At 47.0% G+C, this 25,394-nt stretch overlaps 1 protein-coding gene across 3 annotated transcripts in view; it reads left to right on the forward strand.

Annotated features, from left to right (window-relative positions):
* LOC140385664 (epithelial splicing regulatory protein 1-like) overlaps positions 1–25,394 on the forward strand; it is a 169,756-nt gene that overhangs the window by 71,564 nt on the left and 72,798 nt on the right. For 2 of the 3 annotated variants that reach the window (XM_072468048.1, XM_072468050.1), the window contains exons 10-12: positions 1,120–1,421; positions 2,945–3,163; positions 20,919–21,117. In XM_072468048.1, the coding sequence (XP_072324149.1) occupies positions 1,120–1,421; positions 2,945–3,163; positions 20,919–21,117 (720 nt within the window). The remainder of the gene's footprint in view (positions 1–1,119; positions 1,422–2,944; positions 3,164–20,918; positions 21,118–25,394) is intronic. The other variant, XM_072468049.1, reaches the window with a different exon arrangement.

The raw sequence follows: 25,394 nt of genomic DNA on the forward strand, positions 1-25,394 counted from the left end.
AGCATTGTGGATCGCACAATTGCTTCACAGCTCCATGGTCCCAGGTTCAATTCCGGCTTGGGTCACTGTCTGTGCGGAGTCTGCACATCCTCCCCGTGTGTGCGTGGGTTTCCTCCGGGTGCTCCGGTTTCCTCCCACAGTCCAAAGATGTGCAGGTTAGGTGGATTGGCCATGATAAATTGGCTTTAGTGTCCAAAATTGCCCTTAGTGTTGGGTGGGGTTACTGGGTTATGGGGATAGGGTGGAGGTGCTGAACTTGGGTAGGGTGCTCTTTCCAAGAGCCGGTGCAGACTCGATGGGCCGAATGGCCTCCTTCTGCACTGTAAATTCTATGATAGCTGGTAGCCAATCATATCAGTTATTTGGTTTGGAAACATTACCTAAAGATGTATATCCTTATTTTTTTTAAATCTTCTCTGTTTTCCCTGCTCTCCTGATGAAGTTGACTAGGGTACAGTTCTGCAGGCATCTGTCATTCTCCATTTTCTCCATTTTTGCATGCCCCGAGTGATTGTTGTCAGGCAGGACAATCATCAGTATATGACAGTACTGGGCAGCTCGATGGCGCAGTGGTTTGCACTGCTGCCTCACGCCACCCAAGTCCCAGGTTCGATCCCGGCCCCTGGGTCACTGTCCGTGCGGACATGGCACATTCTTGGCACATCCAAAGATGTGCAGGGTAGGTGGATTGGCCATGCTAAATTGCCCCTTAATTGGAAAAATGAATTAGGTACTCTAAAGCTATTTAAAAAAAATTTTTTTAAGGCTGTTATTACAGTACCATCTTGGTCCCACATTCATCCTTGTGTGTGCATCTTTGCGCATATGGTGGTGTAGGCTGCCAACCAGTCATTGATCTATGCCCCAGTTTACCCTCGAGAAAGATGAGTTTATACATTGAAAATCATTGCATGCGGAAGAATGTGAAATGCACTAACTGCAGACATCACAAAAGTATCGCAATCCATTTCCGATTCTGTAGCTCATTTAATTAATTTGGCTAATTTTTGTTTCGCAAGTCACTTATAATTAAACCTTTACACGGTGTGTTTTAATTGGATGCTAGTTTATTATTGTTTTCTGATTGTTGTGCCTTAAACTCCCATTGTATCGTTCTAGGTACCTCCAATGAGGTAGCGCAGTTCTTATCGAAGGAGAATCAGGTGATTATTCGCATGCGTGGTCTTCCATTCACCGCTACAGCAGAAGAAGTCTTGTCATTTTTTGGATCAAGCTGCCCAATAACAGGTGGAAAAGAGGGAATTCTTTTTGTCAAGTATCCTGATGAGAGGCCGACGGGTGATGCTTTTGTATTGTTTACCTGTGAGGAGTATGCCCAAAATGCACTTCAGAAGCACAAGGATATGCTGGGAAAGCGGTACATTGAACTTTTCAGGAGTACAGCAGCTGAAGTGCAACAGGTTAGTGCGATAATACATTTGAAGTTCATATTGGTAATTCAAGGCATGAAACAAAAATATCAAGTGGTACTCTTAAGTAGTAACGTGGCACTCAGACAGGCACTCTTATGGGCAATCTATGCTGCTTAAGCAATTCATTAAGACGTATGTTCTTTACTTTCAAATTATCAATTTCATTTTGTGGTGTACTGCGGTATTTTAGATGCACAATCTTCCTAAGTTGTATGGTGGGGTCTATGACTAATTCACCTTGCTTTGCTTTAACCTTGTTTTGTGCAGCCATCTGCCATATCGTCTATGTGGACAACTGCGTCTGTTGTGATATCGTGACTTGGTCATGACTCTGATTGGCAAACCGGCTTATATTCTATCTCTCAAACCATGTGTTTGCAGATGTTCTGTCTTTCTTTCTTGTGACAAGAAAGTTCCACATTGTGAAAATAAAACAAGCACTTGAGACTTGGTGGGTGGGCGGGGGGGGGGGGGGGCTGGGGGTGGGGGTGCGCGTGCGAAGATTGTGGAAACTGCAACTGCAGGGAGTATAGGTGTGTCATGATATGCTCTCATGCACATAATGAGATACAGACAGGCAGTGACAGACACTCCGTACAGCCAATCAACACACAGGACAGAACACAACCAATCACCAGGCAGAACACTAGAGGGGGGTTTCCCACTATAAAACACACGAGGCATCAGCACTCTGCCTCTTTTCCACTGGTGACAACTGTAGTGACAGTCAGTGTGTATATATCAGTTAGCACCTTCTTCACGTGGCTCAGAGCTAGTCTGGTCTAGCTAGTTATAGTTAGCACGCTTAGATTAGTAGAGTGTCAACCCACAGCGAACTGTGTGCACTGCTCAGCAAGTTCAATAAAGCATATTGAACTTGCATCAAAGTTTGGTGTCTACTTTTAAGTACAACTGCATCCAGTTGCAGTCCGTGTTACCCCAGGGTGAATAACACAACAGTGTGTTTTTCCTAAATCAGCGGAAAATAGCATTGAAAGATTTGCTGAACAGGTTAGGAGAGTTAGAATGGACTAATTATGCTAAATTGTCTCTTTTTTTAAAGATTGTGAAATAAATTACAAAGTATGCAGAATCAGTTATCGTTAACAAGACAGTGCAAGCATGCATTTTTCATGAACATGTTTTGTTTAATAGGTGGCATAATAAAAAATAAAAGCTGCATTTATTTGAGCAGGCTCGTAATACTCTAATTTGAAGAGGAAGACTTTTGGACTATCCAGTTCTTTATTTTCCAAGGGCGATTTAGCGTGGCCATCCCACCTGGCCTGCACATCTTTTTGGGATGTGGGGGTGAGACCCATGCAGACATGGAGAGTGTGCCAAGTCCACATGGACAGTGACTTGGGGCCGGGATCGAACCCGGGTCCTTGGCGCCGTGAGCCATTGGGTTACCAGTTCTAGTTTCAGAAATATGAAATCTAAGGAAGTTTACTTGGGTTAAGGAGACTGAGAAACGTAATATCTTTTTTGGATGTTTAAATTCCCTACAGGTTCTTAACAGGTATACATCCGCTCCCCTCATCCCCATAGCACCCGCTCCGATCATTCCTCTGCTCCCTCAGCCTTTTGTGCCTTCTACTAATTTGCGAGACTGCATCCGTCTGCGAGGCCTACCCTATGCTGCCACCATTGAGGACATTCTAGAGTTCCTGGGCGAATTTACTTGTGATATACGACCTCATGGAGTGCACATGGTGTTAAATCAACAGGTAGGAGTAAATCAAATTTTCTGAAGAACCTCCAATCCGCTTCAGAATGTTCGTAGCATTGAGTGTCAAGTGTAACCTATAAGTTGAAGGAGCCATGTTCCAAATTAGAACGGCATTAGAACAGTTTACTTCTGCAAATGTGATATAAAATTCATTTTCTAGTTGGCTTGTTTTGGTTTATTTATTTATTGTATGTGCTTATTGCTGAAAATAATTGTTGTCTGAAAGAGCAATTTGTTTGACATTCTTTCACAGACTGTTTTACAGATGCTTAACTAATTTATTTAAAACTGTTCAATGGCTAAGTTATTGACGGTGGTGCCTTACCGATGTGTACCATGTCCATATACTAATATCACAAATGGTGATTTTCAGGCTTGAAAAGTAAATGGGCTTAAGATGCCATTTTGGTGATCAGATATTTCTATTTAGAATTCATAAATGCTTAACACAGAACATTGGCAACAGTTGTTAGATAACTAACCAGTTTTAAAGAAGAATTCCCTCCGTTTCTCAATGGGAATGTTTGTAATAAAAGTTTGGCAGAAACCAGTCCTTTGTTTTGGTGAAGATGGGCCATCAAATGTTAATCGGCCCCATTAAAATGCTAATTGGACGGAGTTTCGATACCGTCTGGACTTTTTGATGACAAATAAGCATTTCAGGCTCTTGAGTCTTGGCTTGTTCCCCTAGGAACAGGCTTTGCGAGTTTCTCTGTACCTAGTTGTAAGTGGCCATCCCAGATGGCTACAGTCCGTCCTCTTGATCCTCAACGTGAAGCATGAAGGATCACAATACTGGGTCTTCTTTGTCCTCTGAAATGCCGGGTACCCTTAACCAAGGACAGGTTCTACTCTACTCTGTCCTATGGGTCCAAAAACATTTACCTAATTTTCCCTAAACAACACATTAAGAATTTCTAGGGGGCCATTTAACATTCAGTAAAAAGGGGAACCTCTAACTGTCTCTAACTAGACTACACTCGTGCTGCTATTTAACAATCAAAGAACTTATCTTACAATACAAAAACAATCCCATAGCAGCATCATATTTCTTCCTATCACTAACATTCATATACAGAGAAGTAACTTTATTAACAAAAACAACAACCGCGGAATTTATTAAGGAGAAAGGTTCAGAAAGAGTGTGGGGTTTGCTGGAGTCCGAGGAAAGGCACTCTAAATGTGTATACTGGAGGGCGGAAGGCTCTCCTTCTCCATTTTCTCAATCTAATTGTCTGAATGACACTGTACTATATGGCTATCACTAGTAAGGCTTCCACTGTGTAGGACAGTGAATACCACTTGACGAGGTTCTCTCACCATGTGGCGGTATCGGTGGCTGGGTGTGTGTGTGGTGTAGTGTCCGGGCTGGGGGTGTTGTGTTGGGTGGTCGTGTTCAGGGCCTGTGTGGTGAGGGGGGTAGAGGTGGGTAACGCGTACAACTGGACTTTTCCAGCGACGATCATGATGCCAATCATCAGGGTCATCTTCATCTTATTCAGGTTTTCCTTCGCCGTCGAGTATCTTCGTATCTTCCTAGGGGAACAAGCATAGTATCTGTTATAATCGTGTTGTTTAACATCTCGTATGTCTGTCTGTTTCTCTTTAACGTCAATTTCCCATTATAATCATCACCATATGTGACTCCCTCATTATTTTTTTTTAAACAGCCATTTGCGGAGACAAGACATCCGAAAAAAAATTCTGTGTCACAGCGCGACACTCGCAGCCTGTGGTCGATGTGCAGAGTGGGCGGACAATTTCTCCGTCCTCTGCAAACTTGTTTTTCCAACCAAGTGTTTCTGACATGTAAATAGTATGTGGGCGATAACAACCGAAGGGTTGCCGGAAAGGGCAAAAGTTGTGGCAAAAAGCATTATTTAAACCACAGGACTAGAAAAGAACAGCAAAAAAGTTTTGAAAACAAGTATCCGAATGGGGTGGTGCATATGATCCGTGGCAGGGCAAGAATGGGTGGGATCCCCGGGTAGGGCGGTGATCAGTGCCGTTGCTCCATTACCTGAGCTTGGCTGACCAAATGTATAGGGGGTCCCCAGGCAGGGCGGGGATAAGTGCCGTTACTCCACTGCCTGAGTGACCTTCCAAGAGTGTGAAGAATTTGTAACTGTATGGGCTCCAGACAAACTTGTTTCACTAACTGCCTTGTGGCGTCGGAAGAGTAATTATGAGTGCAGCAAGAAATTTGGTGTGACACCGAAAGAATAAACTGTATAAAAAATTTTAGTGAGCTCGACACAAAATAGTCGCACAAATAACAAACATTTAACATTTTTAAAAATAACAAATTAAAGAAAGAAAAGCAGGCAGGCTCCATCAGAGTACAGGACACCGTAAATCTCAATCGGTTTCTGACTCTCATCATCTGGACACCAAGATTCCATTTCAAAAAGATTTGCAAAGGGGTTACCATGGTGGGAGTCAGACTCGGAGTTGTCACCATCTCCCGGGTGCCAAACTCGTTCATGGAGTATGCGTGCTAACGTGGCGTGTGCCGATGTGGGGTCCACTTCATCATTCCTCGTCAGGCGACAGGAATTGTCACAGTGCCAGTGCTTCATGTTCCGTAGGGAGGTTGCAAGGGGGCCGTCGCTATCGTCGGCTGGCGGGTCAGGTTCCGGTGTGGGCAAATAAATCGTTTCAAAGAGGCTGAGCATATCGGGGTCTCTGGGCCTGTAGTGCCTGGGGCCTGGTTCATGGGATCTTCGTTCAGGTCTTTCAGGGATTTCAGTCGCACTGTCGCTAGCAGCCGAATCAAGCTCCACAATGCTGCAGGACTGCGGGTGATAGGCAATGTGGAACTTTTGCCTAATACTAAATATAGTCATCAAATTTTTCATGATCCTTCCCATAAAGTTGGGACCTTGGTCCGACTCAATACTACGGGGGAGTCCCCATCTCATAACAATTTGCTCTGTTAAGATCTTCGCCCGCCATGGACTTGGCTGTGTTTGTTCTCGAGGGAAACGCTTTAACCCATTTTGTAAATGTGTATCACCACTAACACATACTTGTGTCCATTTCTGCGGGGGGGGGGGGGGGAGGTTTGTCCACGGGCCATTTACAGGGCGGGTGTGGCGTAGCTGGGCTTTTTCCGCTACCTATCTGGGTTGTTTTGAGCACAAATTAAACAATTTTCGACGTAATGGGACGTCTGTTTTCATATCAGGCCACCAGCAAAGGGGTCTGAGGTGGGCAAGGGTGGATTCAATCCCTTGGTGTCCATGTCCGTCATGGAACTTACAAATTATCTCATTCCTGTCCTGGGTGGGGACTACATAAATTCCATCTTTTAAAACGATTACCTCATGGACTGTCAAAGAATTCCTAAACTTTTCATTGGGAACTGGGAAGTTCCCTTTTAAAATGTGTTTTAACGCTTCGTCTTCGTTCTGTGCCTGGGCTAGGTCTCGGATGTTGGTCTGAGAGACCTGAACTGCATGTACTGGGGCACTCTCGGGGGTTGCCAAAAGTGGCCTTGTCATGAGCCTGCCTTCGCTCGGGCGTCCCCTTTCACGTTACTGGGTGGGGAGGAACGATGGTGACTTCTTACTTTGACGATGCCATATTTCCTGCCTTTAGCTGTCTGGAGGATGTGTTTGAGCAATGGGGCTGAGGGGAGAGGTTTTCTGTCGGCGGAAATAAATCCTCTTGATTCCCACAGGGGTATAAATTCTGTTAGGCTGTTGCAGACGTACAAACTGTCCGAATATATGTCTGCAGGGGTCGGGAATGAATCGGGGTGCTGGACAATGTAAGCAATGGCCGCTAACTCGGCTGCCTGCGAACCTAAGTGTCCAGGCAACTTTAAAGCTATCTCTTCTAAAGCGTGTCCCTGCGCGTCCGCTACATAAATACCACAACCTGTTATCCTTTTTCCCTCGAGGACTGTGGAGGAGCCATCTACGTAAATTCTCAGTGCTCAGGGCTAGGGTCCGATACCTGTCTTTCTTGGTACCGACTTGGGAACAAAGGGGCCTGTGCTATGCGTTGGGGCTATGATCTCGCACTCTTGTGGGGTTCCTGCATAATGCAAATTATCCGCCAGGAACGTGTGTGTTTTTGTCCGTTTTACAGAGACGTCGCGTCCCTGTAGGAGTAGGGTCCATCGCCTGCTTGAATTTGGCTTACTGTGCCGTCTTTTAGTCTGCCGTCCAATAAAAGCTGTGTCGGGGTGTGCTCGGTCAAAATGGTTATTGGGTTGAGTCCGGTTATGTACGAGAAGTACTGTACCGCTCAGAAAACTGCTAACCGGTGCCTTTCGCAGGCTGAAAATCCTTGTTCCACTGGATCAAAAACTTGTGAGGCATAGGCTATGGGTCCTAGATGATCGTGCCTTTCCTGCAGGAGTACGGCCGAAAGGGTTCGGTCTGTGGTCGCTACCTCTATCGCATATGGGGAGTGGGGATCTGGAGATTGCCAATTCTGGATCTCTCTGGTTCGAAGGAGTAACTGCTTCTCAGCTGGGCTCATCCGTCGTTGAACTTGGACTCGCTTCTGGTGTTGCTGCAATTGGCGATGGCCGTGATCGGGGTACCAAGGACAACAGAGCGCCAAGAGAGAACGAACAGATGGCGAACTCTTCTTCTTGTACGCGGGAGTTTTCGCGCTCTTTTGGGCGGTCCTTCGATTTGGGCCTTACTAATTGGGTGATCCGTGATCACTCCGTTCGATTCCTTAGCCAATAAGTGGGCGGGGATCTGGATGGCTGGGCGTGTCCCAAGCGGTCACTGACCCCGTTGTTTGCGTTTCCCTTGAACAGGGAATGGCGCTGAAATGTCTGGGACTGTCCCGGTTGCTTGAGTACCAGTCCTTTGTTTTGGTGAAGATGGGCCATGTGGTAAACCACTGAACATGCATTACATGTATTATGGTACACCGCCATTGTACTACAGTAATTACGGTAAATCCCAGCCTGCTGGCTCCACCCAGCAGGCTCTGTATAAAAATGTACGCTCTCCTACACTTCTCCCATTCTTGGGTCCAGCTACGGGAGGCTTTACATCTAGCACAATAAAGCCACAATAGTTCACCATTCGTCCTGTGGTCATTGATGGTATATCAATTTATTGTGCTAGAACTTTGAAGATGGACGTCTTACTCAAGCCAGAGCGCCTGGAGCTGAACCCACACACAGCCGACGCCACAGCAACTTTCGAGCACTGGCTAGCCTGCTTTCAAGGATATCTCGGAGCATCCACCGAAGTCATCTCAGACCCACAGAAGATCCAACTACTCTACGCACGGGTGAGCCCACAAGTCTTCCTCCTCATTCGGGACGCTTCCACCTACACTGAGGTGAAAGGACAGTATATCAGGACTGTAAATCAGGTGTTCGCCAGGCACCTCCTGGCCACGAGACGGCCACTCCCGGGGGAGTCTCAGGACGATTTCCTGCGTGCCTTGCAGCAACTTGGCAGAAACTGTAGTTGCCAGGCCGTGTCGGCAGTCCAACACACAGAGCTGCTGATCAGGGACGCCTCTGTCACGGGCATTAAGTCCAACTACATCCACCAGTGCTTATTAGAAGGGGGTACACTCGGCCTCGCAGTCAGTACAGCTCGCGAACTCCTTAGAACTGGCCTCCCGCAACCTGGAGTCCTACACTCCCGACCGCGTGGCACCCTCGTGGACGTCATGGGCCCCGCCATCATCCGACACGGGTGCACGGCACACCTGTGCCGCGCGGCAGCCAGCTAACTCCGGAGGCCCCAAATGCTACTTTTGCGGCCAGAACAAACCCCCCAGACCACGCTGCCCAGCACACAGCGCGACCTGCAATGGGTGTGGCAAGAAGCGCAACTTCGTCACCGTTTACCAGGCCCGATCGGTCGCTGCTATTTCTAGGCCCAACATCGCTACCGCAACATCCCCCATGTGTGATCCAGAGACGCCGCCATCTTCGCCGCCGCCTGCCACGTGCGGCCTGTGGGTGCCGCCATCTTGGATTTTGCCCACCATGTGCGCCCCGTGGGCGCCGCCCTCTTCGGCGCCATATTGGAATGCACCCCAGGACCTCTGCGCGCTTGGCTGTACGCTGGCACCGATACCTCCGCCAACCAGCCCTCCCACCACCTTCCGCAGCTTGCCTCCATCACCCTCGACCAGTCTCGGCCCCGCAACTTCGTGACCGCTACAACGACCGTATGGATCAACGGGCACGAGACGACCTGCCTCTTCGATTCCGGGAGCACGGAGAGTTTCATGTACCAAGCTACGGTAAGGCGCTGCTCCCTCCCGGTTTTCCCCGTGACCCAGAAAATCTCCCTGGCCTCTGGATCCCATTCCATACAGATCCGGGGGTGCTGCGTCACGACCCTCTCTGTACAGGGAGTAGAGTACAGCAACTTCAGACTCTACGTCCTTCCCCCATCTCTGCGCTGCCCTGTTACTGGGTCTCGATTTCCAGTGCCACCTCCAGAGCCTCACCCTAAAGTTCGGCGGACCCCTGCCCCCCCCCCCCCCCCCCCCCTCTCCCCTCCTCCCCATCTGTGGCCTCATGACCCTTAAGGTTGATCCACCCTCGCGAATCTCACCCCGGACTGTAAGTCCGTTGCCACGAGGAGCAGATAGTACAATGCCCAGGACAGGACCTTTATCAGGTTGGAGTTCCAACGACTTTTGCGGGAGGGGGTCATTGAGGCCAGTAACAGCCCCTGGAGGGCTGAAGTGGTGGTCGTTAAAACTGGGGAGAAGCACCGCGTGATGGTCATAGACTACAGTCAGACGATCAACCGGTATACGCAGCTCGATGCGTACCCCTTCCCAGCATATCTGACATAGTCAACCAGATTGCGCAATATCGAGTCTTCTCCACCGTTGACTTGAAATCTGCGTACCACCAGCTCCCCATCCGCCCGGAGGACTGCCAATACACTGCATTTGAAGCAGATGGCCGCCTCTACCATTTCCTTAGGGTTCCCTTCGGCGTCACTAATGGGGTCTCGGTCTTCCAGCGAGAGATTGACTGAATGGTTGACCAGTCCGGGCTGCGGGCCACATTCCCGTATCTGGATACCGTCACCATCTGCGGCCACAACCAGAAGTACCACGACGCGAATCTCCAGAAATTCCTCCACACCGCTAAACTCCTTAACTTTACCTATAATAAGGAGAAATGCGTTTTCCGCACAACCCGTCTAGCCATCCTTGACTACGTTGTGGAAAATGGAGTCCTAGGGCCCGACCCCGACCGCATGCGCCCCCTCCTGGAACACCCCCTCCCTCACTGTCCTAAAGCCCTGAGGCGATGCCTGGGATTCTTCTCATATTACGCCCAGTGGGTCCCTAATTATGCGGACAAGTCCACCATTTTCCCCCTGACGTCTGAAGCCCGCCGGGCCTTCAACCACATCAAGGCGGACATTGCCAAAGCACGCAGTCGACGAGTTCTTCCCATATCGGGTGGAAAGCGACGCATTGGACGTGGCTCTGGCCGCCACTCTCAACCAGGCAAGCAGACCCGTGGCTTTTTTCTCCTGTACCCTCCATGCCTCCAAAATTCGGCACTCCTCTGTCGAAAAGGAAGCCCAAGCCATTGTGGAAGCTGTGCGACATTGGAGGCATTATCTGGCCGGCAGACGATTCACTCTCCTCACTGACCAACGGTCGGTTGCCTTCATGTTTAGTAACACACAGCGGGGCAAGATTAAGAACGACAAGATCTTGAGGTGGAGGATCAAACTCTCCACCTATAACTACGATATCTTGTATCATCCTGGGAAGCTCAATGAGCCCCAGATGCCCTGTCCCATGGTACATGTGCCAGCGCACAAGTAGACCGACTTCGGGGCCTCCACAATGACCTCTGTCACCCAGTTCCTCCACTTTATCAAGGCCCGCAACCTTCCTTACTCCATCGAGGAGGTCAGGACCGTGACCAGGGACTGCCAGGACTGCGCGGAGTGCAAACCGCACTTCTACCGGCCGGACAGGGCGCACCTGGTGAAGGCCTCCCGCCCCTTTGAGCGTCTCAGCATCGATTTCAAAGGGCCCCTCCCCTCCACTGACTGCAACGTGTACTTCCTCAACATCATTGATGAGTACTCCCGTTTCCCTTTCGCCATCCCATGCCTTGACATGACTTCTGCCACTGTCATCAAGGCCCTACACAGTCTCTTCACCTTGTTCGGTTTCCCCACCTACATCCTCAGTGATCTGGGCTCAGTCTTCATGAGTGATGAGCTGCGCCAGTTCCTGCTCATCAAAGGCATCGCCTCGAGCAGGACTACCAGCTACAACCCCCGGGGAAACGGACAGGTGGAGAGGGAGAACACGGCAGTCTGGAAGGCTGTCCTGCTGGCCCTTCGGTTTAGGAGTCTCCAAGTCTCCCGCTGGCAGGAGGTCCTCCCCGATGCGCTCCACTCCATCTGGTTGCTCCTGTGCACTGCTACCAATGAGACCCCTCATGAACATGTGCTTGCCTTCCCCAGGAAGTCCACCTTTTGGGGTCTCGCTCCTGACCTGGCTGACAGTTCCTGGGGCCATCCTCCTCTGGAAGCATGCGAGGACCCATGAGTCAGACCCCCTCATCGAAAAGGTCCTCCTCCTCCTCCATGCAAACCCACAGTACGCCTACGTGGCACACCATGATGGGCGGCAGGACACTGTCTCCCTCCGGGACCTAGCACCCGCTGGTTCCCATCCACCATCACCACTGCTCCCGACCTGGTACCATCTTTCCCCACCCCCCCTCCGCTGGCGACCACCGCCACCCCTGCCCCTGTGCCGTTTTCCCCCCTCCACCAGCAGAGTCCATCGCCACCCCTGCCCCGGCGGCGCCTGTCCCCCCCACCAGCTCATCTACTGGGTGAAGGAGGAGAGGACAACACGCTCCCGGAGTCGCAGGTACTCACATCGGCGCCCACACCACAGCCTGGGCTGAGGCGATCGAGGCGGATGGTCAAAGCCCCCGACAGACTCGAACTGTAACTTCGCTTCACTCCCGCTGGACTTTTTTTTTTTTTTTTAAAACACGGGGTGAATGTGGTAAACCACTGAACATACATTACATGTATTATGGTACACTGCCATTGTACTACAGTTATTACGGTAAATCCCAGCCTGCTGGCTCCATAAGACCATAAGACATTGGCGCGGAAGGCCATTCGGCCCATCGAGTCCACTCCACCATTCAATCATGGCTGATTTCAACTCCATTTACCCGCTCTCTCTCCATAGCCCTTAATTCCTCGAGAAATCAAGAATTTATCAACTTCTGTCTTAAAGACACTCAACGTCCCGGCCTCCACCGCCCTCTGGCAATGAATTCCTCAGGCCTACCACTCTCTGGCTAAAGACATTTCTCCTTATCTCTGTTCTAAAGTGACTCCCTTTTATGCTAAGGCTGTGCCCCCGGGTCCTAGTCTCCCCTGCTAATGGAAACAACTTCCCTACATCCACCCTATCTAAGCCATTCATTATCTTGTAAGTTTCTATTAGATCTCCCCTCAACCTCCTAAACTCCAATGAATATAATCCCAGAATCCTCAGACGTTCATCGTATGTTAGGCCTACCATTCCTGGGATCATCCGTGTGAATCTCCGCTGGACCCGCTCCAGTGCCAGTATGTCCTTCCTGAGGTGTGGGGCCCAAAATTATTCACAGTATTCTAAATGGGGCCTAACTAATGCTTTATATAGCTTCAGAAGTGCATCCCTGCTTTTATATTCCAAGCCTCGAGATAAATGACAATATTGCATTTACTTTCTTTATTACGGACTCAACCTGCAAGTTTACCTTGAGAGAATCCTGGACTAGGACTCCCAAGTCCCTTTGCACTTCAGCATTATGAATTTTGTCACCGTTTAGAAAATAGTCCATGCCTCTATTCTTTTTTCCAAAGTGCAAGACCTCGCACTTGCCCACGTTGAATTTCATCAGCCATTTCTTGGACCACTCTCCTAAACTGTCTAAATCTTTCTGCAGCCTCCCCACCTCTTCCATACTACCTACCCCTCCACCTATCTTTGTATCATCGGCAAACTTAGCCAGAATGCCCCCAGTCCCGTCATCTAGATCGTTAATATATAAAGAGAACAGCTGTGGCTCCAACACTGAACCCTGCGGTACACCACTCGGCACCGGTTGCCATTCCGAAAAAGAACCTTTTATCCCAACTCTCTGCCTTCTGCCTGACTGCCAATCGTCAATCCATGTTAGTACCTTGCCTCGAATACCATGGGCCCTTTATTTTACTCAGCAGTCTCCCGTGAGGCACCTTATCAAAGGCCTTCTGGAAGTCAAGATAGATAACATCCATTGGCTCTCCTTGGTCTAACCTATTTGTTATCTCTTCAAAGAACTCTAACAGGTTTGTCAGGCACAACCTCCCCTTACTACATCCATGCTGACTTGTCCTAATCCGACCCTGCACTTCCAAGAATTTAGAAATCTCATCCTTAACAATGGATTCTAGAATCTTGCAAATAACCGAGGTTAGGCTAATTGGCCTATAATTTTCCATCTTTTTCCTTGTTCCCTTCTTGAACAGGGGGGTTACAACAGTGATTTTCCAATCCTCTGGGACTTTCCCTGACTCCAGTGACTTTTGATAGATCATAACTAACACCTCCACTATTTCCTCAGCTATCTCCTTTAGAACTCTAGGATGTAGCCCATCTGGGCCCAGAGATTTATCAATTTTTAAACCTCTTAGTTTCTCTCGCACTTTCTCCTTTGTGATGGCTACCATATTCAACTCTGCCCCCTGACTCTCCTGAATTGTTGGGATATTACTCATGTCTTCTACTGTGAAGACTGACGCAAAGTACTTATTTAGTTCCTCCGCTATTTCCTTGTCTCCATCACTAGATTACCAGCGTCATTTTGGAGCGGCCCAATGTCTACTTTTGCCTCCTGTTTGTTTTTAATGTATTCAAAGAAACTTTTACTATCATTCCTAATGTTACTGGCTAGCCTACCTTCATATTTGATCCTCTCTTTCCTTATTTCTCTCTTTGTTATCCTCTGTTTGTTTTTGTAGCCTTCCCAATCTTCTGACTTCCCACTACTCTTTGCCACATTATAGGCTTTCTCTTTTGCTTTGATGCATTCCCTAACTTCCTTTGTCAGCCATGGCTGCCTAATCCCCCCTCTGATAACCTTTCTTTTCTTTGGGATGAACCTCTGTACTGTGTCCTCAATTACTCCCAGAAACTTCTGCCATTGCTGCTCTACTGTCTTTCCCACTAGGCTCTGCTCCCAGTCGATTTTCGTCAGTGCCTCCCTCCTGCCCCTGTAATTACCTTTTTTAATTTGAATCCTAGCTCTTTATAATCTCTAAACAGGTCCTCTTTCCTAGACTTGCCTATGTTGTTGGTACCGACATGGACCACAACAACTGGATCCTCGCCCTCACTCTCCAGTATCCTTTCAAGCCGGTCAGAGATGTCCTGCACCCTAGCACCGGGCAGGCAACATACCATGCGGGACTCTTTATCCGGCTCACAAAGGATACTATCTATCCCCCTGATAATAGAATCCCCTACAACTACAGCTTGCCTATTTACTCCCTCCCCTTGAATGGCCTGCTGAACCATGGTGCCTTGGTCAGCTGACTCACCCTTCCTGCAGCCCTGTTCGCCATCGTCACGGAGCAAGTGCCTCATACCTGTTGGACAGGGTCAAGGGCTGGGGCTCCTGAGTTCCTGACTGCTGGTTCCCTTTACCTGCCTGACTTGCAGTCACACCCTGCTGTCCCTGGCCACTGGCAGGATTTAAACTACTTACTCTGACAGGTGTGACTGCCTCCTGAAACTCCAGGTAAGTCTCCCCCTCCCGGATGTGCCTCAGTGTTTGAAGCTCAGACTCCAGCTCATCAACTCTGAGCCGGAGCTCTTTGAGCAGCCAACACTTACTGCAGATGTGGTCGCTGCAGCTCGCAATGGGATCTGCCAGCTCCCACATCAAGCAGCTCAAGCACATCACCTGACCAGCCATCTCTAATTAATTAATTAGTTTAATTTAAGTTTGAGTTTAGCTGTGTTTTTTTAAAATTTGGGGCAGATTTGCTATCAACCAATCAGATCACAGCTTCCCTCTGATGTCACTTTTGGGGGAAAAAAAACCTGTAAAACAGTAAGTTACCGTTAGGTTTTTATACTCGGAGACTGCTCCTCCTCCTCCGAACAGCTCCCGAAATTAGGCCCGAAGAAAGAGAGAGAACAAAACAGTAGGGAAAAAGTACCTTCTCCCACTCTTCACTGAATTACCTCACTGCACCAAATTACCAAGTTTCAAATTCTCACTCTCTGTGTCTCACTCACTCAGGTTGTGTCTCCTTGACCAGCGCAACGCTTACTAAGTGTGCTTTCTGTCTGTCTTTTATACAGACTTTAGGATGACTCGCACTACTTAAAACTCAAAGAGAAGAATACAATGTGTACCTCTGTGCCCCTAAACAGGCCTCAGGTGACTGCCAGATAATTGCCTCTCAGCAATTAGGGTGGGGGCAGGATCTGTATAAAAGTGTATGCTCTCCTGCACTGCCCCCATTCTTGGGTCCAGCTACAGGAGGCTTTACATCTAGCACAATAAAGCCACAATAGTTCACCATTCGTCTCATGGTCATTGTTGGTATATCAGGCCATCAAATGTTAATCGACCCCATTAAAATGTTAATTGGATGGAGTTTCGATACTGTCTGGACTTTTGCTGACAAATATGCATTTCAGGCTCTGAGCCTGCCTGAGTCTTGGCTTGTCCATTTTACCCGCCAGGCTTTGCAAGTTTCTCTGTACCGAGTTGGAAGTGGCCACCCCAGATGGCTACAGTGGTAAGCCGAAGGACTGGAAACTATTTCGAATCCAACTAAGGAGGATGCAGAAACTAAAAAAGGGAAAGGAGAATACGAATGCAAGTTAGCAAGAAACATATGGACTGTAAAAGCTTCTTTAGCTATCAAAAGGAAAGGATTAGCAAGGACAAATGTGAATCCATTACAGGTGCAGACAAGAAAATAGGGAAATGTTAGAAACTAAATGATTTTGTCTTTGTCTTCATGGAGGAATATACTAAATCTCTCAAAAATACTCTGGTGGGGGGGGGAACAAGGGGTTTGTGAAATATGCAGAACTCGAAGAAATTAGTAAGAGTTAGTACTCAAAATTTATTGGATTGAAGATTGACAAATCCTCTGAACCAGATGAGCTAGGTCCCGGAGTGTTGAAGGAGGTGGCTACAGAGATTTTTTTTTAAACAAAAATAATAATAATTTAGAGTACCCAATTTACTTTTTCCAATTAATCATCATATCATAGAATTTACAGTGCAGAAGGAGGCCATTCAGCCCATCGAGCCTGCACCGGCTCTTGGAAAGAGCACCCTACCCAAGCCCACACCTCCACCCTATCCCCATAACCCAGTAACCCCACCCAACACTAAGGGCAATTTTGAACACTAAGGGCAATTTAGCATGGCCAATCCACCTAACCTGCACATCTTTGGACTGTGGGAGGAAACCGGAGCACCCGGAGGAAACCCACGCACACACGGGGAGGATGTGCAGACTCCGCACAGACAGTGACCCAAGCCGGAATCGAATCTGGGACCCTGGAGCTGTGAAGCAATTGTGCTATCCACAATGCTACTGTGCTGCCGCTACAGAGATAATGATGCATTGGTGGGAGCAAATGCAACCCCACTTTTTAAGAAGTGAGAGAGAGAGGGAGAAAACAAAACTACAGACATGTTAGTTTGACTTGAGTAATAAGGAAAATGAGAAAATCCATAACAAAGTATGTGATAGCTGGACATTTCGAATGTAATGGTAAGAAAGCAGCCAACATGGATTTATGGAAGGGGAATCCTGTTTGAAATGCCAATTAGAGTTTTTTTGAGGATGCTACTTTTAGCATGGGTAAAGGAGAACCAGTGGATATGGTATATTTGGATTTTCAGAAGGCTTCTCACATGGTCTGATGGATCTGTACTTTGTTAATATATTTATGTGTTGCCGCACAATATATTAATCTTACAGAACGCGAGACTGAGCTTCTTGGGTGAAGTCGTCTAGCTTTATTTATGTCAGTTTTAAAGTCTACTGGTCAAGTCAAATTTTATGCGAATACAGAATCTAGAAACTGGTTTGTCCAACGCAAATACAGACGGTTGAGTTGAATTCAAAATACAATTTAGTTGGTGCTAATTTCTTCAGATCAAAATGCACAATACAAAAATGAAACAGAAGGAAATAGCTGTTTGCAAAGCAAAGTGAGAATAGATCTCAAAGGTTAGGTTAAGGATGAATTCAGAGAGAGCGAGCAAAGGTTTTCTCCTGTTCTCTGAAGGACATCATAATCTTTTTAGGCTCTGTCCCCTTTCTGATTGTGATTGGGTTCAAATAATTATAATTCATCATCTAATTGACCAATGTGGCATGGGAAAACTTCCCTATGTTTCCATAATATGGTGTGATCGAACCACCTGTTTTCCACCATGTTTTCTGGAACTGGGATGTTTGCCCAGTAATGAGAACAATGGGCGAGATTCTCCGCCCCCCGCCGGGTCGGAGAATCGCCAGGGGCTGGTGTAAATCCTGCCCCCGCCGGTAGCCGAATTCTCTGGCACCGGAGGTTCGGCAAGGGCGGGAATTGCGCCGCGCAGGTTGGCGGGCCCCCCCCCCCCCCCCCCCCCACCCGGGTGATTCTCCGGGCTGAAGTCCCGCTGCTAGAATGCCTGTCCCGCCGGCGTGGATTAAACCACCTCTCTTACCGGCGGGACAAGGCGGCGCGGGCGGGCTCCGGGGTCCTGGGGGGGCGCGGGGCGATCTGGCCCCGGGGAGTGCCCCCACGGTATCCTGGCCCGTGATCGGGGCCCACCGATCCGCGGGCAGGCCAGTGCCGTGGGGGCACTCTTTTCCTTCCGCCTTCGCCACGGTCTCCACCATGGCGGAGGCGGAAGAGACTCCCTCCACTGCGCATGAGGGGAATGCCGTGAGCGGCCGCTGACGCACCCGCGCATGCACCGCCCGGCAATGTCATTTCCGCGCCAGCTGGCGGGGCGGAAATCAGTCTGGCGCGGGCCTAGCCCCTCAAGGTTAGGGCTCGGTCGGTCAAGATGTGGAGGATTCCACACCTTTGGGGTGGCGCGATGCCGGTCTGATTTGCGCCGTTTTCGGCGCCGATCGGCGGACATCGCGCCAATAACAGAGAATTTCGCCCAATGAGTCTATTCTGCAACGTGGATTGTCAGTTTGAAAACTGACTTCCTTATCGGATCTTTTCCCATGCTCTCCGCATTCTCTGCTGTCATGGTTAATACTGATTTTTAATAGTAGAATGTCACTAAATCATTTCTTCCCTTAAACTTTTATTACCGATAAGAAAAGTAGGTTCCTATCAGGTCCCACATAAAAGGTTAGCAAACAAAATTAGAACACATAGGATTGGGGGGCAAACACTAGTATAGTTTGAAAATTGGTTGACAACTAGACAATGAATAGGAATAATGGGTGACATTGCCATGATGGCAGGTTGTTACTAGTAGGATTCTGCCAGGATCAGTACTGGGATCCCAGCTGTTCACATTCTATATAAATTATTTTCGACGTGGGGACCAATTATAATGGGCTGCATTTTCCTTTTCTGAGATGGAGTATTGCCAGGGCAGCATTCGTGGACCTTCTCAACAGCAAAACTGGCACCGAACCTGGACCGATTCATCAACTGTGGAGGGGCTAGCACATGCGCCACGTTGAACACAATCGGTTCCAATGGAAAACGGCGCAGGATTCATGATTGTCACTCGGGAGGCTGATGAGTTGCAGCCGCATATACACATTACAATTCCCCCCCCCACACACATCCCAGCCAACAAGATGGCACTGGTTGTGCTGGAGCGCACCCATCCAGCTGATGGGTTGACTGGGGCCAGAGGGCATCTGGGGGTATGGCCTGGGGGGACACCTATATGACCCGTGGCCCTAAGTTCACAGTGGGCTGTCAGCTGCATGCGCAGCTGCATGGCTGCCTTTCTGGCTGTAGCAATGATGTTCTATGCTCGTCCATTCTGACCCCACAGCCCATCTCCTGGCCACCCCCACTACTCTTTCCCCCCCCCCCCCCCCCCCCCCGGGGCCTGGCAGAAGCCCCCCAGCCAGCGGCACAACTGTCAGCAAACTATGGCGATGTTGGACGCTTTCCATACACCCTCCCTATCCCTCAGCAGCAGGGTTCAGTGTTGGGGCCACAGCTGTTCTCTTTATATATTAACGATCTAGATGACGGGACTGAGGGAATTCTGGCTAAGTTTGCCGATGATACAAAGATATGTGGAGGGGCAGGTAGTATGGAGGAGGTGGGGAGGCTGCAGAAAGATTTAGACAGTTTAGGAGAGTGGTCCAAGAAATGGCTGATAAAATTCAACGTGGGCAAGTGCGAGGTCTTGCACTTTGGAAAAAAGACTATTTTCTAAACGGTGACAAAATTCATAATGCTGAAGTGCAAAGGGACTTGGGAGTCCTAGTCCAGGATTCTCTCAAGGTAAACTTGCAGGTTGAGTCCGTAATTAAGAAAGCAAATGCAATGTTGTCATTCATCTCAAGAGGCTTGGAATATAAAAGCAGGGATGTACTTCTGAAGCTTTATAAAGCATTAGTTAGGCCCCATTTAGAATCCGGAGAGCAGTGACCCAGAGCCGGGATCGAACCTGGAACCTCAGCGTCGTGAGGCAGCTGTGCTAACCACCGTGCCACCGCACTGCCCTCGGTTTCATGATTTTTAAAAGCACAAGTGAACCACGGAGAATCGCAGAGGCCCTGGAGAATACCGAGTCAGGCCGGCTAATGATATGCAAATGGTGTTTATTGTACGTGCATTCTGGACCGCATTGATGCCGTTGTCGAGGTGACCGAATTGTGATTTGGCGCCAAATCAGTGCGTCGGAATCTATTCTTTAATCAAGTTTCCCATTTTCGGCATCAGCCAACAGAGAATCCCGCCCAATATTTAAGTTTGCAAATGATGCAAAACTAGGAGGGAATGTGAATGTATGTTGTGTACAGGATGCAAGGCAGCTTCGGGATGGTAGAGTTGGCTCATCAGGAGAGATTCTCTGGAATTTTGAAGAATGTGAGGTGACCTCATTGAAACATACACAAGTCTTACAGGAAGTACCATGGTGGGTGCAGATGGGATGTTGCTCCCGACTGGTAAGTCTAGAACCAGGGGATACTGTCTCCGAATAAGGGACAAGCCATTTAAGATGGTGTTGAGGAGGAATTTCTTCAGTCACAGAGTGGTGAATCTTTGGACTTCTCCACTCCAGAAGGATGTGAAAGCTCAATCATTGAGCAAGACCGAAATTACTAGATTCTGGAAATTAATGACATTGAGAAATATGGAAATAGCACAGGATAGTGACATTGACGTAGATGATCTACCATGATTTAATTGAATGGCGGAGCAGGCTCATAAGGCTGAATTATTTACTACTGTTCCTGTGGATCACACCTCCCACCTAAGTAAACTTTAGATAGAAAATGCTGACTGACAAATTGTCTGAAAGAGCAGCTTCCATTAAGAGTGACTTTCTGCCCAGCAGAGATTGGGGAAAGTGTTTAATGGGGAATAGCTCTTGAGTTTATTAAATTTCTTCAATTTGTTTATTATGTGTTAACAAAAGCATACCAGAGAAGAGTATTATTTCTGAAAAATGCTAAATTAAACAAATGTTTATATTGTGCAGTAATGGCAATCCTCTTAATAAGAAAGTACAGTATCATTTTCCCTTTCAGGGCCGTCCTTCAGGTGATGCCTTTATCCAAATGAAATCATCAGATCGAGCATTCCTGACTTCTCAAAAACATCACAAAAGAACAATGAAGGATAGATATGTTGAAGTATTCCAGTGTTCAGCTGAGGAAATGAACTTTGTATTAATGGGTGGCATTTTAAATAGAAATGGCTTGTCTCCACCGCCATGTAAGTTACCATGTAAGTTTGCTTGGCTCTTGATGGTGCTCTACGCTACTCGCTGGTAGGTGCTGGAGGTTTTATAACTCTTCATATTCCTGGTCCTTTGATTGAGAAGGTTTCACACCATGTACTGAGGGTTTAATGTCCTAGCTTGTATTGGTTTATTGTGCCTTTGGTTGTGGCTTGCTGAATTTCAGAAAATATTGGTATCGGCTATCCATGGAATTAAATGTGACTTGACAAAAATGGTGTTAAATGGTTCATAAGTTAAAACACAATTGTTAAAGTTTAATTCAATGAGTAATCTTTACTTCGATTGATAGCTGCCTCCATAAAAATATAAATATGATGGTGAAAACTCAAAACTATGCAGAGTGCTGAATGAAAACAAGTGCTTTCAGACAAGATTTCATGTGCAAGCATTGCCTTTACCAGAAGGTCTCTGATTTAATGGTGGATCTCTGTTGATGCAACTGGTCTCAGCCAAGATGGTAGTTGATTACTGCAACTGTTGTTACTGCCCTGGGATAAGAAGGATAACATTATTTTCAACAGATGAACTCCGATGGACTAACAGGATAAACTCATTTATGAAGATGGCCTCTTGGGGAAAAACTAGATGGTAGCTAGTGAATGTGAGTTAGTGCTTTCAGAGCAATAGAGTGGGTGGGGGCTGGGGTGGGGGGGGGGGGGTCGGAGGGCGGTGGTATAGAATACAATTAAAATTTACTCCATACAAGGAGACACATTCCTGTATCTACTTTTAACTTGGCCATTTTAGTTATTCTTTCCCAGATCTGTTCGCCATAAAGCTTTTACATTTAAGAAGGTAGTGAATGAAGGAGGGCAATGTGTTTCTGTACCTCTTCATTTATGTTGTGCCATGATCTGATTAACAAGCAAATTATTTTTTTTGGAGGGTAAATTGAAGAGTGCAAGATTTTATTTTGTTGAGAGCTCACCATCTGGCCTATCTCAGCACTGATTGCATTATTTATGCACGCCTTTATTTCATAAACTAACAACTTTTTTTTTTTTTTTAGAATTTTCTTTTTAACTAAACATCAGTACTGGTTTAATTTAGTTGACTGGACAGTTGGTTCGCGGTGCAGAGCGAGGCCAACAGCGCGGGTTCAATTCCCGCACCAGCTGAAGTTATTCATGAAGGCCCCACCTTCTCAACATTGCCCCTCGCCTGACGTATGGTGATCCTGAGGTTAAATCATACCAGGTCAGCTCTCCCCTCAAAGGGGAAAGCAGCCTTTGGTAATCTGCGACTATGTTTACTTTACTTTACATCTGCTGGGGTACTGTACCTTGAACATGTTCTATTGGAAATTCATGCTTGCCCTAAAGAGGAATTAATTATGCTTGCTGTCATTAAGCTCATAAAATGATGCATACACCCATTCATTATAGCAATAGTGCACAATTAAGATTAATCACTGGGCCTAGAACCTATAAATTACCATGGTAAAGGGGCAAAGCCCTTTTTTAATGATAAAACCATGGTCATTGTTCCTGCTGCATTCTGAGGGTGCAGGCATAGGAATATTTATAGTTAATGTCTTTATAAACACCTGTTAAAATGGTTTTAGGATACTAATTTTTATTTGACTATTTTTAGCATTATAAGCAATTTCTGAGATGGGAAATATACATGGGTAGTTTTGTGATGGGGACATAACAGTTAAAACACCCACTCGTTTTACATAAGATATCCATTGCATTAGTTTGTGTTGGATTGCAATCCAGAACCCAGAGCTGAACCACCCAGTTTCCAGATGCTGTTTATATATTTGAATTGCCATTCAAATGGTGTTGCATCACCTAATGCTGCCAGAGAAGGTAGGATTGGAGGTGGGGAGGAAGGAAAACCGCTTTTAATATATTCTGTCCTCTTACTAGTTCCTTGTTTATTCTATTGTTCTCAGATGTGAAATACAGAAGAAAATGTCAGACCAACAACTATAAATGTGCAGTATTGAGTACTGTAACAGGGCCAATAGAGTAGCAAAATGCCAGCAGTACAAAAGTAAAATACCAACATTTTAGTAAGTCTAAAGATGTGCAGGTTAGGTGGATTTGCCATGCTAAATTATTCTTTTGTGTTCAAAGATGTGGGGTTACAAGGATAGGACAGGTGATTGGGCCTAAGTAGGGTACTGTTTCAGAGGGTTGATGCAGAGTCAATGGACTGAATGGCCTCCTGCACTGTAGCGATTCTATAAAATATTGTTATTAGTGCCCTACTGCTAGAGGTTAACAGAGGATGTAAAACCAGCACTGTGGATTTTTGGTGACAAACCATGCCTTTATAATTGTCTTGATTTTTATTCAGCAGTCTCATGCAAAAATGGCTGTTCTACTTAAATGGAATGTTTCATATTCCTAAGAAAACTTTAAATTTCCTTGGTGAGATTTGTAACAGTTATACTTTACCTTCTAAATCGATCTTAAGTTTACAGACACCACTGCTTTAATCCCATGGCAAGCCTATACCTAACTTTTGTTCCTTTTATTTCTTACTCCGCTTTTGCAATTCTGTTTTTGAAACTAGAGTAATTTTCTGAGGAAATAATGGCAAGGGTAAGGCTGGGTAGCCGCTTGTGAAACAGCATAAATTCAGTGTTTTGTTGGAGTTTGGTATCATTAGAAAGTGTGGGTAGACATATTCCTCACTGCTGACACTAAAGGACTTTCAGGAATCTCACGTATGTGACTTTGACAATAAACCCATCAGTGAAATTACTATGTTAAAGAAATCTCTTGCTTTTTACCAATGTTATATTTGGTTGGCAATGTGATTTCTTGCCTACCTATCCTAATTCTTTTTTGTGTTACACCCAAACGCGACATCATCCAAAAGCAATAGTTTTCACATGTGTGCAGATGGCACCCGACTCTACCTCACCAACACCTCTTTCAATTCCTCCAATCTTGCTCAATTATCAGACTGCTTGTCCAACATAGAGTTAATCATAGAGTTTGCAGTGCAGAAGGACACCATTTGGCCCATCGAGTCTGCACTGGCCCTTGGAAAGAGCACCCCACTTAAAGCCCACACATCCATCCCATCCCTGTAACCCAGTAACCCCACCTAACCTTTTTGATGATGACGTAGATGAAGTCAGAAGATCATCTTTGGATCAATTGTGCCACCCAGATTGCAATCAGACCCATTTAATCTCCGACTGCTACTAGAGAGAGAAATAGAGGTGGCCGCTAGGGAACAGAGTTTGGAGCGAGGATCGAAAATAATGGTGTCAGCGTTCCCAATATTTAATTGAGAAAAATTTCTGCCCATCCAATACTAGATTGGGTGGCACGGTAGCACAGTGGTTAGCACAGTTGCTTTGCAGCTCTTTGGGCAATGTATCATAGCCTAACCTGCACATCTTTGGACTGTGGGAGGAAACCGGAGCACCCGGAGGAAACCCACGCAGACGCAGGGAGAACATGCAGACTCCGCACAGACAGTGACCCAAGCCGGAATTGAACCTGGGACCCTGGAGCTGTGAAGCAGCTGTGCTAACCACTGTGCTGCCGTGCCGCCCAATCTAGTATTGGATGGGCAGAAATGTTTCTCAATTAAATACTGGGAATGCTGAAGCCATTATTTTCGATCCTCGCTCCCTAGTGGCCACCTCTATTTCTCTCCCTAGTAGCAGTCTGAGATTAAATGGGTCTGATTGCAATCTGGGTGGCACAATTGATCCAAAGATGATCTTCTGACTTCATTTATGTCATCATTAAGACTGCCTATTTCCATCCGCCTCCATAATATTGCTTGACTTGCCCCTGTCCCAACCCATCAGCTGAAACCCTCTTTGATGCCTTTGAAACCTCCAATGCATGCCTGGATGATCACCCATATTTTACCTTGTATAAACTTGATGTCATCCAAAATTCAGATGCCCAAGTTTTAATTTGTTGACTGACTTTGGATCCAGCCTCTCCCCCCCCCCCCCCCCCCCCCCCCTCCATCATCTCCTGCAGCCTCACGATCCTCCCAGGTGTAGGTGCTCCTCTAATTCTGGCCTGTAGAACATTTTAAATTGCAATTGCTCCACTATTGATGATCGTACCTTCAGTTCTCTAGGCCTCAAGCTCTTGAATGCTCTCTCTACACCTCTCTACCTCACTTGCCTCCTTTAAGACACTTGAACCTACTTCCCTGGTCAAGCTGTTGGTCATCTGATTTTAAATTGTCATGTGTGTAAGTGTAAAACAATTTTTATATCCCCTCTGTAGTACCTTGAGACCTTTTTATTATGTTAATGGTGCTATATAAA

This window comes from Scyliorhinus torazame, chromosome 11, assembly GCF_047496885.1.
Source record: "Scyliorhinus torazame isolate Kashiwa2021f chromosome 11, sScyTor2.1, whole genome shotgun sequence".
NCBI lineage: Eukaryota > Metazoa > Chordata > Chondrichthyes > Carcharhiniformes > Scyliorhinidae > Scyliorhinus > Scyliorhinus torazame.